This window comes from Sinocyclocheilus grahami, unplaced genomic scaffold (assembly GCF_001515645.1).
Source record: "Sinocyclocheilus grahami isolate Dianchi unplaced genomic scaffold, SAMN03320097.WGS_v1.1 scaffold604.1, whole genome shotgun sequence".
NCBI classification, from domain to species: domain Eukaryota; kingdom Metazoa; phylum Chordata; class Actinopteri; order Cypriniformes; family Cyprinidae; genus Sinocyclocheilus; species Sinocyclocheilus grahami.
The window spans coordinates 42,952-61,599 of record NW_015505783.1 but is presented as its reverse complement, the minus strand read 5'-3'; the positions used below and the strand labels follow the sequence as shown (position 1 = coordinate 61,599).

The window sequence follows — 18,648 nt, the reverse complement described above, 5'->3', positions numbered from 1 at the left end:
CTGTGGCTTTTATATAAGCCTTTTGACTAGGGTGACCATATTTTAGTTTTCAAAAAAAGAGGACAGTGGGGGCAGGATGCGCGGGGGGGGGGGCTTGTTGTGTTTGAGGGGGGTTAAAGTAGCCCCCAAAGTAGCGCAATGACCATATCCCGTGTCAAAACTCAAAATATGTCATTTCCATAACTAAAATACATAGGGCCTATTTTACAGCCACCGTTTTGCAGATTGATTTTAAACACAGCTAAAAGGCTTCCTACCATCTTTCACAAAACTTCACCACAGTTTTATCATAGGTTGAATGCAAAATGTTTCAATACAAGCATTTTAGTCAAATGTAATTTATGTAATATTTCAAACCTTCAACTCACGGGAGAAAATCAAGCCGCCACAAGTTTAAAATCAGCCCAATTCCGTGGAATAAAATGTGGATTTGGCAACCCTGCATCCAACACGAGCTGCATCCAAAGCGATTTAAATACTCCGCATATTGATAGTGGCTCCCTGATGCGCGAAAATTATTCAATTCAATTCAAGATTATTTGTATAGATACAAATCGTTGCAAAGCAGCTTTACAGGAAATTAAGTTTCTACAATATATTTAGTAGTATATTCTTATATGAATTATATTCAACATGAGAATGTTTGCGGGAGCAGGCAGCGATGGTCAGAAATTGGGAGCGGGTTTAAGAAAACAGTCCCACGCAGGGCTTTAATACAAAAATGCACACAATGAATGGCAACTGTAGAAAGCAAATGCCGAATCCCGGACATTTTGAGCGTTTTAGAAATCCCGACCGTACGCATTATTATTTTTTGGTCCAGAAAGAGGACATGTCCGGGGAAAAGAGGACGTATGGTCACCCTACCTTTGACGGGTTGTGTCACGGAGCTGTAAAAACGGTTACACTCAATGAATCGCGTTTGTGCCGAACTCTTACTACAAAGCAAAAACAACACTCTCCTTCGATCCATGAATGTTTCTCCCAGTTTAAGGGATAGTTCACACAAAAATTAAAATTTGACTGTCCTGAGCGCGTCCTCGACAGCCGGCGCGTGAGGCGTCTTCTTCTTCTTGCTTTACGGCGGATCACAGACTTATAAGTGCATTACCACCACCTATCTCTCAAATGGACCAGTGACACTCTATCTACAATCTCAATTAGGATTGTCAATGGTCCATTTGAGAGATAGGTGGCGCTTATAAGTCTGTGATCCGCTGTAAAGCAAGAAGAAGAAGAAGACACGTCATGCGCCGGCTGTCGAGGACACGCGCTCAGGACAGTTCAGACAGTTCAGACATTGCAGTGCATCAGAGGTAAAAAACAATATAAATACTGTTCAGTTTCTTGCACAAACAGACCGTTTCGTGTCTGTACACATCAATGTGTCGTCACGAGCCCCAGGGTTTAATTTGGTTTTGTTTGTGTATGTTTTTTTTTACTCTCAAAGACGTGATTCCCATTCACCTTGGGTGTGAGTTAAAAATCTTCGTTTGTGTTCTACTGAAGAAACAAAGTCACCTACATCTTGGATGCCCTGGGGGTAAGCAGATAAACATCAAATTTTCATTTTTGGGTGAACTATCCCTTTAATGCGCGCGATGTCATCTCACAGTCTGAAGCGTCTGTCATAGCAAATCAACACATGCTGTTGTATATAATTAAGTGAAGCATCTTCTCATAGGATAAGAACACGCAGTCTCATGAATAATTGAATAGACACCGACGCGTCATCGATGTACTATAGTCCTTTACCACGTCACAAATTGTGACGTGAACACGATGTCGATTTTAAACCCGGAAGATGAAAATAGCGCAAAAAAGCTTAAAATGAACACGTTTTCTCCAACACTTAAAATGATCGGATGCTAACATTGTCTTCTATCATGTGCAACACAAACACCTCTGCTAAAATCTCAGAAAAAGTAGTCTGGGGTTTCATGACCCTTTAAACAGCAGTACAATCCACTGAACACACTGCACTTCAGTCCCTCAGTCCCTCATAGTTTCGATTTCATTCCTGTTAAAAATTAAATATGGCACCACCCTGACTAAGGTATACTGCATACATGCATACTGTTTCACATACTATCTTTAAAAATAGTATGCACTATCAATACTACTGTTAAAGTAGTATTTTGTTCTGAACATAGAGATTTTCCACCGCTTCCTGGTGTGAGGTTGACATGAGTCTGCTGCCCTCTGTGGTCACTGTGGGAATTGCATACGGTACAGATGGCCTGAGGAATCAAGGGCTACATGCTCCATAGCACATGCTGCTATGCATACAGACACAGACATCAAGAGAACGATACCTAATATAATAATCAGCGCAACGAGGCATGGACTGATGGTGAGAAAGAGGAAAGCCCAATAGCCCGTTGTGAGTCATATTCTGTTTAACACGTGACACTGGACGAGTAGTACCCCATAATTGCACATTGACTCTGTTAGATGAACTTTGTACTAAAATACAGCAGAGTGGCCACGTGAATATCTGTTAAGTTGGATTTGATGCTAATGCCTGTAATATAATTTCAAATAACATGTAATCTGCACCAGTAATGTGTAGCCTGCACTTGCATAACTGATGGGTCATTTATTTCTTCATATCTGCTTGTTTGTACGCATGTATATGCTTTTTAAATATTTGCAAATAGATATTAGTAGTGAGCAAGCTCTTCCCCGCCTCCCAGATAAGATCTATATATACAGTGTGGCTATCTTTACTAAGATTTTTTTTGATTTTTTAAAACAAGACTGCATTGCACATCTTGAGGGAAAGTCGCTCATGTTCAGTCTCTGGCATTTTTGCCACGTCGTTACATCGGACAATCAGAGCTGCCTCCAAAGGTGTGTTGTCCTCCAGTCAGGTGATCAGATTTCCTCAACGTAATTGGCCGGGTATAAGCCTGTCCGGCCGCTGTCCAGACGGCCTCTGCACCAGCCCTGGTCATCTTCCTCTTCGATCTTTGTCAATTCATCCCCTGTGAGTGATGCAGATTATAACTGACATATCTGCCATACGTAAAGTCAAAAAAAATCATGTGGTATATGGAGGACATTCAGTATAAAGACTTCAGCAAAAACTATTCATATTGATGATGCCAGCTGTTGTGATGACCTAACATCATTTATTTTGCTTTGCACTCTACCTGCTTTGAAGGTTAGCTCATCCTGCTCTTGCCCTTCATAGTCATAGAGCGCTCGCACTCGCACTCCTCCTCCTCTGCTGACCGTGTCGTCCTCGAAAGAGTTCGCACCGCCATTCGTCTCGTTCCCCGAGCACCCGGTGGGCTGCTCGTCATCGGACCATTCTGTGGAGTACGCCTGGTTCTTTTCATAGCTGCTCACACTAGTCAAAGACAGGGGACACATGCTGTTAACACGGAAGAACAGCAAACGATTACACCTTAGTTTGTGTGCTTGTAAAGCTTCAGATTTACAGCCAGATGCCAACAGAATCCTTTAAACTCTTGCTATTCAGAAAACCACCTGCAGTATGTGCATCATATTTCAGTCAGTCAATCAATCAATCAATCAATCAATAATCAATCAATCACCAAGCAGTCAATAATGCATGCTCGGGGGCCGAATGATATTGAGTAGTCACAATATACATTCATGATGATTTCACTGGAGATGTAAAATTAAGCAATACTCTGAACACTACAGTCATTTTTAGGTGCTTCTTAGTTTGTCCATTAAGTCTTTTCGGATTAAGAGTCCAGTGTAACCCCTGCCAATGTTAAAAAATATTAATTAATTGAATGATTGTTATTTAATTACCACAGGGTGTGCATAAAATATGTGCCAAAATTACAATTAGATAACAGATAGTTCCGGTCCTTGATTCTGATTGGCTGAGCCACGTTCGAAGCTGTTGTAAATTACACTACAAACACACACCTTTGTTTACTTCTGTGTGTTCTCGGCACCCTCTTTGTTGGAACCACAACCGTTTCTGAGGAACTACATTGTTTGGTGGAAGAATACTGTTTTTATTAATATCATTACACTTTATTTATGTTTTATTCTGTGAAACCTTGCTACATATATGGAATAAACGTTTTATAAAAGCAATAATCCCCGTGAAGCCGTGGTTTACAGTGAATTTATAACAGCTAAGGGGGTTTTAGGCATTCTGCTTCGCGTCTAACAACACGTCTTAGCTGTTATAAATTAACTGTAAACCACGGCTTCCTGGGGCTTATTGCTTTAATAAAATTAAATGGTTTTATTTTAATTGTCATGTTTTTTAATGCATCCACCCAGTCAAATTAAAAGTCCTGGAAATGTTGGAATTGATTCCCCTGTTTGAAGGAAAAAAAGACTTTTAAGCCATTTCAGTACCATTACAGAAGTAGTGAGATTGTCTGCGCCGATAGCATCGTGGCAGTGTGCTGATATATAGCGCCGTTGCGCTTCGGGTGTCCCGAGTTCGAGTCCCGACTCGTGAACCTTTCCCAAACTCTCTCCTAATTAGCTTCTTGTTAATTACAGTTTTTTACGATCGCTATGACAGTTTTTTTCAATACTTTTAACAATTTTCCTAAACTTTTTACACAATTAGTGCAACATCCATCTGTGTAGGCTATACAATTAACAAATGTATTGATGCTTTGACACAAAATGTATTCAGTTAATAACACAAATTGAAAATGCTTGAACTTCTCTTAGACACAAGCTCAACCAAGACCAAAACAATGGATCTTTACTGCCAAATTTACAAATGCTGGACTAAATGTTCCTGTTGGAAGAGAACACATGTTAGTGTTTTGGAATAATTATTTGATTTTGAGACATTGTTTTGGTAGTGTATTATGTTAATGTATTATTGTGTTTTGAAAATGAGTGTTGGAGTTTTGTTTACAATGTGTGATTTTGAGCATGAAACTAACTGTTTTGCCAATTGTGTGTTGTAGGTGTGTTGGTGCGTAAAGAGTTTAGGAAAGTTGTTAAAAGTATTGAAGAAACTGTCATAGCAATCGTAAAAAAACTGTAACTGTCCTATCCAAATAAAGGCTAAAAACACCAAAAAAATAAATCTTAAAAAAAAAAGTACTTATCAAAGTACTGATATTGATTATTGTGCAACAACTGTAAATCCTGAGATATATATTTCATAACACTCAGTCCCAAGGACATCTACATCTTTCTATTCTTTAAAGAACCATATAGTCAACTCAAGAACCCTGTACAGGCAGAGATAACTCTTGATAAGAGGAGAGTTCTCTATTGGACTTCAAAAAAAAAGAGTGAAGAAGACAGCAATCAACCTCTAAAAAGAGAAAAGCGTAGTGCGCCGCAGATCAAAGAAAGGACACTGGGAGCGAATGGGGAAGGCAGAGATGATGTCTGACCTGCCGCGGTCTCCTGCTTGACCTGCATGCTCTGTGCTCGGAGTAGCAGGAGCGACTCCATCTGGCTTCTTCTTTTCTCTCTTGGCAACAGCATTGGTGGCTTCTGGATTATATTCCTGAGAAGAACAGATTCAGAAATATATATAGCTTGGATTATAGCTTGGGGGGAAAAAAAGAATATTAATTTAAAACTGTTTTAAACAAGGTTTAAGAAAAACAACTTCTAGAGGGAAGAGTTTATACAATTAACCCTTTGACTTAACTGGGATTTGAAAGCTTGTGACTACTAGCCCTGGGCTCCCTAACCTTTTTAACAAACCCAGAAACCTGAAAAGGGCACAAGACTGTTAAAACCTGTTAAATGTTTATTTGTTCATTAAAAGCTGTGTACCTCCAACTGGGGCCAGTTCATATGCATGCCAGGACCGTGATTATTACTGAACCACTTGAGATCCTCTTGTGTGTTGGCTGCCAGAATGGTGCGTTCAAACTCACGGTACACTGACGCATAGCTAGAACATGGAAAAACACAGACTCAGCAGTAAGCTCTGACAAATACAGCTGAACTAGACCAAAAGTGCTTTCACTCCAGTGAACTGTTAATCACCTCGACCGGATCATGACTCAAAAATCAATCAATTAATTGAAGACTCAAAAGAATGATATGTTCATGTCCTATGCATATCTCAAGCACACACTAATATCTGTGTGAATCAGTGCAGACACACAGGTTCTGGGGTTTACACTGACTTTTGGTTCTCGGTGAGGTTTAGGTGTCGTTTGATGTCCAGGAGAACCTCTTTGAGGAAGGTCAGTCGTTTGACCTCGTGCTGCTGGCATTGGTCAAACACCTGCTCCATGCACTCCGTGTACTGCGGTGTGCACTTCGACAACTCATCCAGAGACTTCTCGTACTTCTCCTTCGCCTGCAGTACAAACACACACATATAACCCATATATGTGATCTGACCCTGGACAACAAAACCAGTCTTAAGTGATAATTTTTTTTAATTGAGATCATCCAAAATCTGAATGAATAAGCTTAATAAGCTTTCCATTGATGTATGGTTTGTTAGGATAGAACAATATTTGGCTGAGATACAACTATCTGAAAATCTGGAATCTGAGGGTGCAAAAAAATCTAAATATTGAGAAAATCATCTTTAAAGTTGTCCAAATGAAGTTTTATCCAAATGCATATTACTAATCAAAAATGAAGTTTTGATGTATTTACGGTAGGAAATTTACTAAATATCTTCATGGAACATGATCTTTACTTAATATCCTAATGATTTTTGGCATAAAAAAAAATCGATCATTTTGACCCATACAATGTATTTTTGGTTGTTGCTACAAATATCCCCCAGCAACTTAAGACTCCAGCTTTTACACAAAGTGCTTTTGTGCTCCAGGGTCACATATTACATATAGAAAAACTACAAAGCTAAGTTGCACGAAAGTAGCTCTGAATATGCCATTTCTGTGCTTACAAGCCTCATCAAAATCTATTTAAAAAAGTCTTCATGTATCAACACATTAATAATTCAAGACCATTATATTTCTGACTTTCATCCTCCAGGACTGTAATGTAATAATTCAACAGAGTAATGTCTTCAATAGAGGGAGAGAGTGATTGTTATATCTTTAAATGTAATAACACTTCACATAAAAGCCCTCGCTCGTTTTAATGGCTCATAGTTGTAAGAGCGATATAAGATACTAAGACAAAATATATTACCTAACATGGCCAAAAACTGACTGAATATTTCCTCTTCATAGAATGGTTGTATAAAAGGAATATTGCAATATCTGCAGGCTGTAACCTGGGGTTGAATCACATTCAGTATTCAACACAACACCGATGAGCAACATGGAAAAGTCAAGTATACTTTGAGTGAATAGTACTATATAGTGCCATATTTATGTCTTAAAGGGGTCATATGATGCTCTTTTAAAGATCATTATTTTGTGTATTTCTCTCTCGCGCTCTCTCTCTCTCTCTCGCTCTCTTTCTCTCTCTCTCTCGCTCTCTCTCTCTCTTTCTCTCTCTCTCTCGCTCTCTCGTGCTCTCTCTGGCTCTCTCTCTCTCTCATACTCACACACACGCACGCACGGTGCGCAAAACTCCGCATTTGAACAGTCAATAGCAAATACTTAAACTAATAACAAAACAGTAGCTGATTCAGAAGCGCCAGATTGTCATAGCAAAGTCAGAATGACCTCCTCTCCTAGGTTCATGAAACGGTCGTCCATAAAATGCATTGCTGTTCTGTTGTAAGTCATCTTAAAGATTCCTAAATGCATCTACTTCCGGAAGGCCAAATAAAGTGCTTTTGCTTTCGCCTAGAAACACACAGCGTCTCCCTGACATGCTGCTTCAACACTAACTGCGGTTACTGAAACCACGCCTTCTTTCTTTGCGTGCACATTTGCGCGGCGTTATGCTAATATTTCCACGTAGTGAGGTAGATATGTGGGGGCGTGTTAGAACGAGCCGTTTTAGGGGGAGAGTCTTAACTTTGATAAAGAATATCTCTTTGGTTTTGAGACTTTAGTCTTTGCAACTTCAGGGATCTTATCTCTGCACAATCAGCTTGTAACACTCCAAAGAGAAAGGAAAACTTGAAATCGCATCATATGACCCCTTTAATTTCTCGCACCTTCTGCACATCCTGTTTGCATTTCTCTGTCTTCTCGTGGAGTTTCTTCTGCTGGTCAGGAGTGACAGATGCATCTGCCTCACGGGCTGCAGCCAGTTTCTCCTCTTTACATGCCATGTGATAGTTCTTCTTCGCCGTCTCCATCTGCAGCCAGAAATGCCCCACTTTAAACTAAACGCCATACTGCAACTGAATGGATGAAGCTTAGAGAATGGTTAGGTAAACTGACTGAAATTGTGAGACAAGTTGAGGACAGTACACTGCTCTTCCAGGCTTTAAATGCAAAAATGATGTATAAATGCATCATAAAAGTAGACCATCTGAATCTATGCGCTATATACCAAATCTTCTAAAAACAACACATAACAGTTTTGTGTTTATGTTTATGGTCAAGTTGATGAGGAGGAAGATGATCAGTGAATTATTATAATTGAAATTTGGGTTAGTGAATAATGAAATTTGAGTCTTTCTCATACACATCTATCCCATATGACTTCAGAAGACATGGAATATAGTGAATATGGTATAGTGCTGATTTGTGCTTTTTCTTTTAAGCTTTTTCTTTCGAGTTTTATTAGTTCTCCTTTTTTCCACAGAAGAGAGAATGGGGTTGGAAAGAGTGAGTAAATAATGAAAGATCATGTTTGAGTACTATTGCTATAACCATCTTGTAAGCATAACACATCAGCTTGTATTTCAGAATGCATGCATATTTAACATGCATTTAAATTATTTATATGCATAATGTATATGCATTTTAATCAAATAATGCCATTAAGGAATGTTAATAAAGCAATAAGCCCAAGAAGCCGTGGTTTACAGTGAATTTATAACAGCGAAGCGGAGTGCCTAAAACCCCCTTAGCTGTTATAAATTCACTGTAAACCACGGCTTCTTGGGGCTTATTGCTTTTATAAAATAGTTATTCCATATAAGAAATTAGGTTTCACACAATAAAGCAGAGCCAATAAAGTGTAATGATATTAATAAAAACAGTATTCTTCCACCAAACAATGTAGTTCCTCAGAAACGGTTGTGGTTCCAACAAAGTTAACAAAGGTGTGTGTTTGTAGAGTATTTTACAACAGCTTTGAATGTTGCTCAGCCAATCAGAATCAAGGACCGGAACTCTCCCGTTTTATAACACAGAATTTACATCATTAAAATCGTATTATTTGTACCTCTTTGAGTTTCTTCGCCCAGGGTTTCTGGGCTTTCTTGAAGCCCTCTTCTGCCTCTTTGGTTTCCTTGAAGCCACCTATCATCTGTCTGTGGTACGAGTCTTTCTGCCAGTTCTTCACCTTCTCGATGTCCTCGTTCATCAGACCGTTCTTCACCTCCTGATGAAGTTCACTCACCTTATCGGCCTCTGTCATCATGGCAATCCAGGCCCGCTCCACAGAGCCGTACTGAGGCCCTGGCCACACAAACACACGCATACAAACCAGACAAACGCACAGAAGATACCGAGACGACTGCTTTATTGGCACGATTTACGCCACAGTTGGCTTTTTTCCCATAACAGTTCTGGAAATGTAAAATAGCTGCTTCAAAAATCTTGAGAGGATGAAGAAAGAAGCTGTAGATTTCTCTGACTGACCTTTCTCGATCAGTTGCCTCCACCTTTTGGACCATTCGGTGAGCTGCTGGCTGTAGGACTTCTCGATCTTGGCCCGTTCCTGAAGGCAGTTCATAAGATCATTGCAGAGTCGATGGCCGTCGTCAATTCTCTTGACAGCACGCTTATAATTTCCCACCTAAGCGAAGTGGAAGAAATCATATCACACATCACATCATATTACGTATAACTTGATATGCAATTCTGCTCAAAGGTTTACATTACCCATGTAGAATCTGCAAGATGATACTCTGAAAATTGCATTTAGTACTACTGTGTTGAAGCTATTTGACAGAACAGATGTGTACATACACTCACTTGATGAAAATTACAGTAAACAGTAGCCTGTGAAATATAATTACAACTTATCATAACAGTTTTCTATGCTTTCAAATGTAATTTATTTCTGTGATCAAAGCTGTATTTTCAGCATCATTCCTCCAGTCTTCAGTGTCACGTGATCTTCAGAAATCAGTATAATATGCTGATTTTCCGCACAAGAAACATGTAGGCTATTATTATTATCAATGTTGAAAACAGTTGTGTTGCTGAATATTTTTGTGGAAACTGTGATAGATATTTTCAGTATTCTTAGAAAGTTCAGAAGAACAGCATTTATTTGAAATAGAAATCTTTTGTAACATAATACATGTTTTTACTATGACTTTTGATCAGTTTGCCCTTTCTGGGAAAAAAAAAAAAACTGACCCCAAACTTGAACAGTAGTATATACATATATTTCACAAGACAAAATAATAACTGAATATAATATAATATAATACAGTAGTATATACATATATTTCACAAGATAAAATAATAACTGAATATAATATAATATAATATAATATAATATAATATAATATAATTTGTCCCCAAACTACTTGTGGTTATTCATTTAGGAAGACCATATAGTGTTCCCTTCTCTCTGGTGCCTGCAGGTGGCATAAGAAAGTGGAGAGGAATGAGTGTGTGTGATAAGAGGGGGAAGGGACTCATTCTTGTGCATGTGAAGTTACGCAATGACTGCCACAGCTTTGTGTCCATGTGCTCCTGGAGCTCTAATCCTGCTGCACTGCACTAACAATGACATCACAACCACACACATACACACACACATACACACACACACACACACACACACACAGGTTTGTTTTTGTGAAAAGTGGGGACTCTCCATAGGCGTAATGGTTTTTCTACTGTACAGACCGTATATTCTATTGCCCTACACCAACCCTACCCTACATATCTAGGAAAGCTCAGTGAAGCTTTGAGTTTTAAAGAGATGGGTTTAAAGGGATGAAAAACACAATGTGTCATTGCAGCCTCACTACAGTTATGTCAACTGGATTTTTTACAAACAACACCGGTTATTTGAATGCCTTTTAACTGATTGAATATTGTCAAAATGTTGAAAAATATTGACATATATTGCTCAAGGTGCAGGGTTAGCTACAGTTAGCTCAAGTCACGTTAGCACACTTTATTGTTCAACAATTCATTGAACTTGATTGTAAAATTCTGGTGATTAGTACTATTTGTGTACTTTGCCTTTGTTACTCAATCTTAAGATAAACTTATTTGTATGAGTGAACATTTTGAGTTTATGAGGCAGAACAATCTTGTAATATCCCCAAACTTCTGTCAGTTATCTTCCTCTTCAGTTTCACTCATTCTTTTTTAAAAGTCAGAATGTTGTTAAATCGACAATCTAACTTAATTATCATCTAAGAAAGTAATTTAGTACATTGATGTTTGCCTAAATGGTTTTGTTTTATGCATTAATTCACCATTATGGCGATTAATGTTCCATTTGTACTTGAAACTTTTTATATGTTAATGTATAATAAATCTCTTCCTTCCAGTTCCCTTGTGTTATAATAAATCACAGTTAAATGTGCTTTCAAAGGATGGGCATTAAGTATCCTAATATTAATAAATAGCTTTTTTTAAATAATCTGTATTCAAACTAGATTACTAGCTAATCCATGTCTACTGTAGTAATATAAAGTTATAGCATAAAAACCCTGTGTCATAAAAACCATACTATTGTTTTAACTGTACATCACATATTATTGGCATTGATATAATCCCCCAAAAGTGTGACAATATCTTGCAAGTGACCTTAATTGTGTCAACATTCAGCATCCAAAACACAGCTATGGTACATTTCGACAATGAACATTACATAAAATATTCCTAATACTGACAACAGAAATGACAAACCAAGTCAGAAAATAGCAAAGCAACTGCATTATTTATTTCTGCTGCACTCTGGGAGTTAGCATACTTGTGGCTGAATAAGGACTTCTATTTAATTGAATATATCTCTATGATGGCTGCATTAATTTGAACTTCGTCAAATGAACACATTAATTTGCTTTCATTTGAACAGATGTGTCAAATTAACACACACTGTATTCTGGTTACCTACCTATGATCAAGCGAATTTTGGTTAATCAGTTCATGTCCCCTTTAAGGCAGTCGATTTATAGTACAGTTCTCCTTCTAGGCAGGCTTTATCTCATATGCAGCTACACTGACCTTCACACAAGCTCTGATGAGTCATATCAGCCTGTAAATACAAACCCATTGTAGCACACGCTGACGGGGCTCTTAAGTCAGACGCACAAAACTGGCACATCCAATGCTTGCAGACTGCAGTCAGGATGCAGGTGCTGCTCTGGAACTCAATAGACCTTGCTGGAGTATCTACTTAAAAACTGCTCAAAAACTAGGTCTGCATCACTGTCTGAGCACTGCCTGAATGTGCGATTACTTTGACATAATACTGACGTGATGTTAAGACTGTATTGGCTGCCAGAGCCTCACAAAGGGTGATGTGAAGGGCTCTGGCAACATCACAGGGGCCGACATTGTCGTCTAAATAGAGCACATTGTGAGCTTTCTGGCAGATTCTGATACTGTGAACACAGCGTCCTCCTATTTTCCAACCATAGCTGGCTAAAACACAACACAACTATTGATGACCGGCTGAATAACTTAACAGTGTAGCATTTAGAGGAAGGAAATGGTGGTCTTTGTACCTCCCAAAAGCTGTCCATGGCCTCATCAGCAAGAGCGGATTCATCGTAAGAGCCAGACATGGTGCTGGGTGATGCCAAGCAAGACTGAACACGTCTGCAGAAAAGTGGACTTCCTCAAGCACTAAAGAGAGAGAGACAGAGACACCTTCAAAAATGTATGAATGGAATTGCATTAAAGCACAAAATATCAAAGCAGCTGGCAAAACGAGTTGGAAAAGCACAATTCACAATCTCACAAAACATCTAGCTAGCATGATAAAACGCTCGATATCCAAAATCAAGAAAGAAGCACTGAAACTTTGTGATTATCACAGACTATGCTCATAGTTAATGTGATTTTCTACACTCTGCTATGACACTGTTTAACCTTGAAGAGAACTGACGTCATACATCCAGTAAAATAACCAACTAAACCAGTTGATTAAAGGTCAAAAATGGTCCAGAAAAGTACATTCTGAAAGCTCCTGAAGCGTTTGAGAGCAGCTGACACCGAGACACGCTGGCTTCGGAGTCTGATCTTACTTAGGAAACCTGCTTCTTCATCAGTTTAACAGTAGGAAATGAATGCATGCATAAAGCAAAACAAAAATGTACCAATGTACCAAAACTGTACCACGTTTAAAGAGGCGTTGACTATAAAAAAAATACTCCAATCAAATTAAAGCAAACTATTTTAGTCTATTATTTCATCAGTTTAACAGTAGGAAATGAATGCATGCATAAAGCAAAACAAAAATGTACCAATGTACCAAAACTGTACCACGTTTAAAGACAGTATACAAAGAAAAAGAGGCGTTGACTATAAAAAAAATACTCCAATCAAATTAAAGCAAACTATTTTAGTCTATTATTCTATTGTGTGTTAAGTCTAGCGTGTTGAGCTCTATTCATGGTTGCTGAGTTGCTGCACTGTAAATCTGCCAGTTAGAAGGTTCCACCTCTGTTAGGATGTTTCCACTGGATTAAACAGCATTAACTGGATGGCAGAGCTATGCAAACAATCATGCTTTTATTTTGCACCCTGGTTTTTATACATTTTTTGTCTGTACAGCAATGCTCTGGTTAGCAAAAATTAACAATGCAGTGCTAACTGCATCATAATAATAGCATGTGATGATGCTCAGTCATTGTTCAATACGAAGAATACTTCATGAGCCTCAACAGTGTGTCACATGTTCAGTTTGTTTTGTTATGGTTCTCCTTGTGTTTCCTGTTTGGTTCCTGTCTTTCCTTATTTGGTCACCTTCCTGTCCTTGTTTAGTTTCATTGATTAATCCCCGGCACCTGTGTTTTGTAATCATCCAGTGTATATTAGTCCCTGCCTGTTCAGTTCTCCTTCGTCTGATCAACTCGTTACGTTCTCTGTGTTTCTTTATGTTTATGCTCAAGCTTTCGTGTTAGAATATCCCCTGTGTTTTCATTTATTAAAGACTATTTAAGTTATTCCTCGTCTGCTCGCTCATCCCCACTGTGTGTACCGTGACAGATGATCAGCCCGAAACAGATGATGGCTGAGGACAAGCAGTGGGGTTTGCGGCAGGCTGGTCGGAGGTTGGAGCGGTATGTGGAGGATTTCCTTGAGCTTGCTAACCAGGCACAATGCTTTCAACTTGGAACTAGACGACGAGACGATCTGCTGCGATCTTCCGTGTTTGATTATCCCTGATCGAGCTGATTAATCTCATCCTTTTCTTAAATGATTCAGATTTTGAAGTGGAAGAAAGAAAGGAAATGTTTCAATCTCGTTGTCCAGTTCTCTCTGAGGTCAAGCCCGCCTTAGGACGGATAATATGCAAATATGCAGCAGTCGCCTTCATCCCCACAGCCGACACAATCCGACAGGACTCAGGCAGAAATCATGTTCATGGATGAGCTATTAACATCGTAGTATGAAACAGAGTGTGGCGGAAAACCGTCGAAGTGAAACGAGGCCGCTAAAGCAATTGCTAATGAGAGACGAGAGTGACACACGGCTGGAAAGCAGCGGAGCTTTTATTATGCTACACTTTACCGCTTCCGGTCGTGTGTATGTGGGGTAAAGCAGCGCTGTTTAATCATACTAGATATGTTTGAAAGTTCTGTTATAATGCTACTCTGTGCGGTCGTCACCTGTCTAATAAAATGCACAACATATTAAAGTGTCTTTAGTGTTTCCATGTTTTCTACAAAACAAAATCAAGGGGTTATGACGTCATTGGCAGGCGACACAATGACACTATAGACACGGTCCGTGTCACTAGTTAAAACTGCTTATTTCTCTTTCGCTTTAAACATTCTTTGAAACATTTGGGATAATGTAAGTACACAAGTCAGCAAAATATATAAAACTGTTCTAGTGGTTTTTGGGTATTTTAATTAAAAAAATCGTACGTATTGTGCCTTTTAAAATTGCAACAAATACAGTGGGGAAAAAAAGTATTTAGTCAGCCACCAATTGTATCCATGACATTTTAAAGCCACGACTTCCCTGCGAATCAAACCCATGACCTGATGTGCTGCTGTTTGAGCTGCAGGAACACTCGTTTGCTGACTATATGCAACAAAGCCTAGAAATGCTGCATGCTGACACTTTACTAATGAACACATTTACTGCAAACTACTTATCAAAGGAAAGCAAACTGTTGTGTACGCTGTCAAAAAATAATCACAAGAAAGAAAAATAAACCAGAACATGTGTGACCCACATGGGCTTCACAAACTTAGAAGTATATCTGAGACAAATATACATAGATTCATAACACAGTAAACCTGGACCCCTGAGCAATGGAAACGTGAACATGGTTTAATGAGTCTTTAACCCAGATTCTAAAACCCAAATTCCTTAAGCCCAATGTCTGATGACAGAGGACCCATAATGACACAGGCAGCCATCGTGTAAGAGTCTTAGTTTATTAGCTATTTGCACCTCATGGCTTTATAATGGCCAAGTGAAATGTAGCCATTTAACATAAAACACATTATTGTTGTTTGCATATGATAACTGCCCTACAAACTGTGCTGAAATCACTGAAGAATGTTTCATTAACAGAAAGGTTAAGAAAACTACCACACATACATCCGTGAACATATATGGATGGTTTAATGGAATTTTCTATATTAATTTCTCAGAAAGTTTTCTTTTCTTTCTGAACAATGAGGCAACTGTACACTAAACAAACTGTATTAAAATGTGTTTACACTGAATAAAGTGTAAACACGACTCGACTCACTGTCAAATGATCTAGTTATTTTACTTTTATGCATGTTGATGCTCTTCTGGCAAGCATGAAAATCAACATTCAGTCATTCTTCAAACAAAGATTGGATTTAGAATTGCCCATGACTCATGCCATGCAACCAAATCCATTTCTCAAATATTATATCTAATGTGTAGTACAGTCAAAAGCTTACATACACCTTGCAGAATCTGCAAAATGTTCATTATTTTAACAAAATAAGAGAGATCATACAAAATGCATGTTATTGATTATTTAGTACTGACCTGAATAAGATATTTCACATAAAATATGTTTACATATATTCCACAAGAGTAAATAATAGTTGGATTTATCAAAATGACCCCGTTCAAAAGTTTACATCTTAATAGAATCTTAATACTGTGTCGTTACCTGAATGAAAAGTGATGAAAACCTTTTGAATTTGAAGATCGAGGTCAATTTAACTTATTGTGTCTTCTGGGAAACATGTAAGTATCTTCTGTAGCTTCTGATGGGGAGCAATACATTTTTTTAAATTTAGATATTTAGGCAAAATAAGAAAAATGTACACATCTTCATTCTGTTCAAAAGTTTTCTTAATTAAGGCTCTTAATGCATGTTTTTTCCTTCTGGAGCATCAGCGAGCGTTTGAATCTTCTGTGATAGTTTCATACGAGTCCCTCAGTTGTCCTCAGTGTGAAAAGATGCATCTCAAAACCATACAGTCATTGTTGGAAAGGGTTCAAATACACAAGAGTGCTGGAAAACCAAAGAATTTGTGGGAGCTGAAGGATTTTTCTGAAAAACAGCAGGCAGTTCAACTGTTCAGGACAAACAAGGGACTCGTGAACAACTATCAAAAAACACAGCTGTGGATCATTCAGGTAACAACACAGTGTTAAGAATCAAGGGGGTGTAAACTTTTGAACAGGGTCGTTTTTATGATTTCAACTATTATGTTCTCTTGTGGACTATATGTAAACATCTTTTATGTGAAATTTCTTATTCAGATCAGCACTAAAGAAACAATAACATACATTTTGTTTGGTCCCTCTTAAAATAATTAACACTTTGCAGATTCTGCAAGGTGTACGTAAGCGTTTGACTTCAACTGTACATGCTTCAGCACATTCGAAACCCCTGCCAAGGAAATTTGGATGAACTCCCATTTTACACGGCAGACAATGCATATTTCAATGCATATCTCATTTATGCTTACACAGTCACATAGAAACACAGAGACAATGATATCAGCAATATATTTGATGTTCAGTGTCAGGACAACAACTGGATTTAATACATGTAATATTAATATTTCATCTGTGAGGAGGAGGTCAATATTCACCTCTCATTCATTCAGATTATGAGGACAAAAGTGAAAAGATATTGTGTCTCTGCTCAGAATAAAAACAAGGGCCCGTTTACACCAAGGGCGATAACTATAAAGATAACTTAACTATAATACAGTTTTAATAATCATGCTTATTCTTTGACAATAGTGAAGTCCACACCACAGCTACAATGTCAACAGCACAGAGGAACGATATTGTTGGAATCGCTTCCAGAAAAATCCTTTTCAGCTGATGAATGATAAAAAAAAACAATTGACAGCCAATCAGAATCCACCCAACTTTAGTGATCTCGCGCATTTAAAGCAGCAGATGTTACCGTTTACTGTTGTAGATGCTAATTAGTTACCATGATAGTTGCAGACCTTTATGCTTAAAGAATTATGCAAAATCTATGCTGAAGTCGTGTCACAGTTCCCCATCTTGCAGGTGTGTTGGATTCAGCAGACTGCCCTGATCTGATATTCTTTGCAGGTATGATAAACAGAAAGTGCAGACAAACATCTCTTTCAAATAACACAAGGTTATCTGCAGCAGATAAAGCGTTGTTCCTCGTGAATAAGGCAACATCTAAAGTGACAAATATGCATAGATAAAGAGGAGTGTTTGTGCTAAAAAGATAAACAGCTTCTTTAATTACATATGAATGTCATAATTTCATACAAACCCCTGTGACAAAGAAACACCCTTTATTATACCTTTTTTTTAAAGAGAACAGTTTTTTACAGTAATAATATACTGTAAAGGAATATACTTAATGTTTCTGGACACTTAATTGCATGTTATTTGCAATTAAATGAAAATATGTCATAATTTAAATTTACATTAAATTCAATTAGATAAGCTTAAGAGTGTTTTGACTCATATATGTTAGATTTAATCTTTATACGTAATAAATTAATTACTTCTATTATTTTTGAATTATGGTTAACGTGCTGCCAAATATACTGACTATATACAGTAAATATGCAGAATATCCTAAACTTAAATACTTTTCATGTAACTTCTAATGAAAAATGTCAACACACCAGAATAAGCTTACTTTTTTAAAGAATGACCAAAGATATTTAAAGGGGTCATATGATGCGATTTCAAGTTTTCCTTTCTCTTTGGAGTGTTACAAGCTGATTGTGCATAGATAAGATCCCTGAAGTTGCAAAGACTAAAGTCTCAAAACCAAAGAGATATACTTTATCAAAGTTAAGACTCTGCCACGCTCCCCTAAAACGCCTCGTTCTAACACGCCCCCACATATCTACCTCACTATGTGGAAATATTTGCATAATGCGCCCAAATGTTCGCACAAAAAAAAGAAGGCGTGGTTTCAGTAACCGCAGTTAGTGTTGAAGCAGCATGTCAGGGAGACGCTGTGTGTTTCTAGGCAAAAGAAAAAGCACTTTATTTGGCCTTCCGAAAG

At 38.0% G+C, this 18,648-nt stretch overlaps 1 protein-coding gene across 8 annotated transcripts in view; it reads right to left on the bottom strand.

The window, feature by feature from the left end:
• Nucleotides 1–1,776: 1,776 nt before the first annotated feature.
• The window catches only part of LOC107557481 (protein kinase C and casein kinase substrate in neurons protein 1-like), a 32,901-nt gene continuing 16,029 nt past the window's right edge, over nucleotides 1,777–18,648 (bottom strand). For 2 of the 8 annotated variants that reach the window (XM_016240904.1, XM_016240903.1), the window contains exons 2-10: nucleotides 12,686–12,806; nucleotides 9,624–9,780; nucleotides 9,205–9,440; nucleotides 8,024–8,167; nucleotides 6,114–6,289; nucleotides 5,755–5,875; nucleotides 5,364–5,479; nucleotides 3,156–3,355; nucleotides 1,777–2,987 (exon numbers count right to left, since the gene is read on the bottom strand). In XM_016240904.1, coding sequence (XP_016096390.1) covers nucleotides 2,878–2,987; nucleotides 3,156–3,355; nucleotides 5,364–5,479; nucleotides 5,755–5,875; nucleotides 6,114–6,289; nucleotides 8,024–8,167; nucleotides 9,205–9,440; nucleotides 9,624–9,780; nucleotides 12,686–12,745 — 1,320 coding nt within the window. In that variant the 5' untranslated portion in view covers nucleotides 12,746–12,806 and the 3' untranslated portion in view covers nucleotides 1,777–2,877. The other 6 variants (XM_016240906.1, XM_016240905.1, XM_016240907.1 and 3 more) reach the window with 6 other exon arrangements.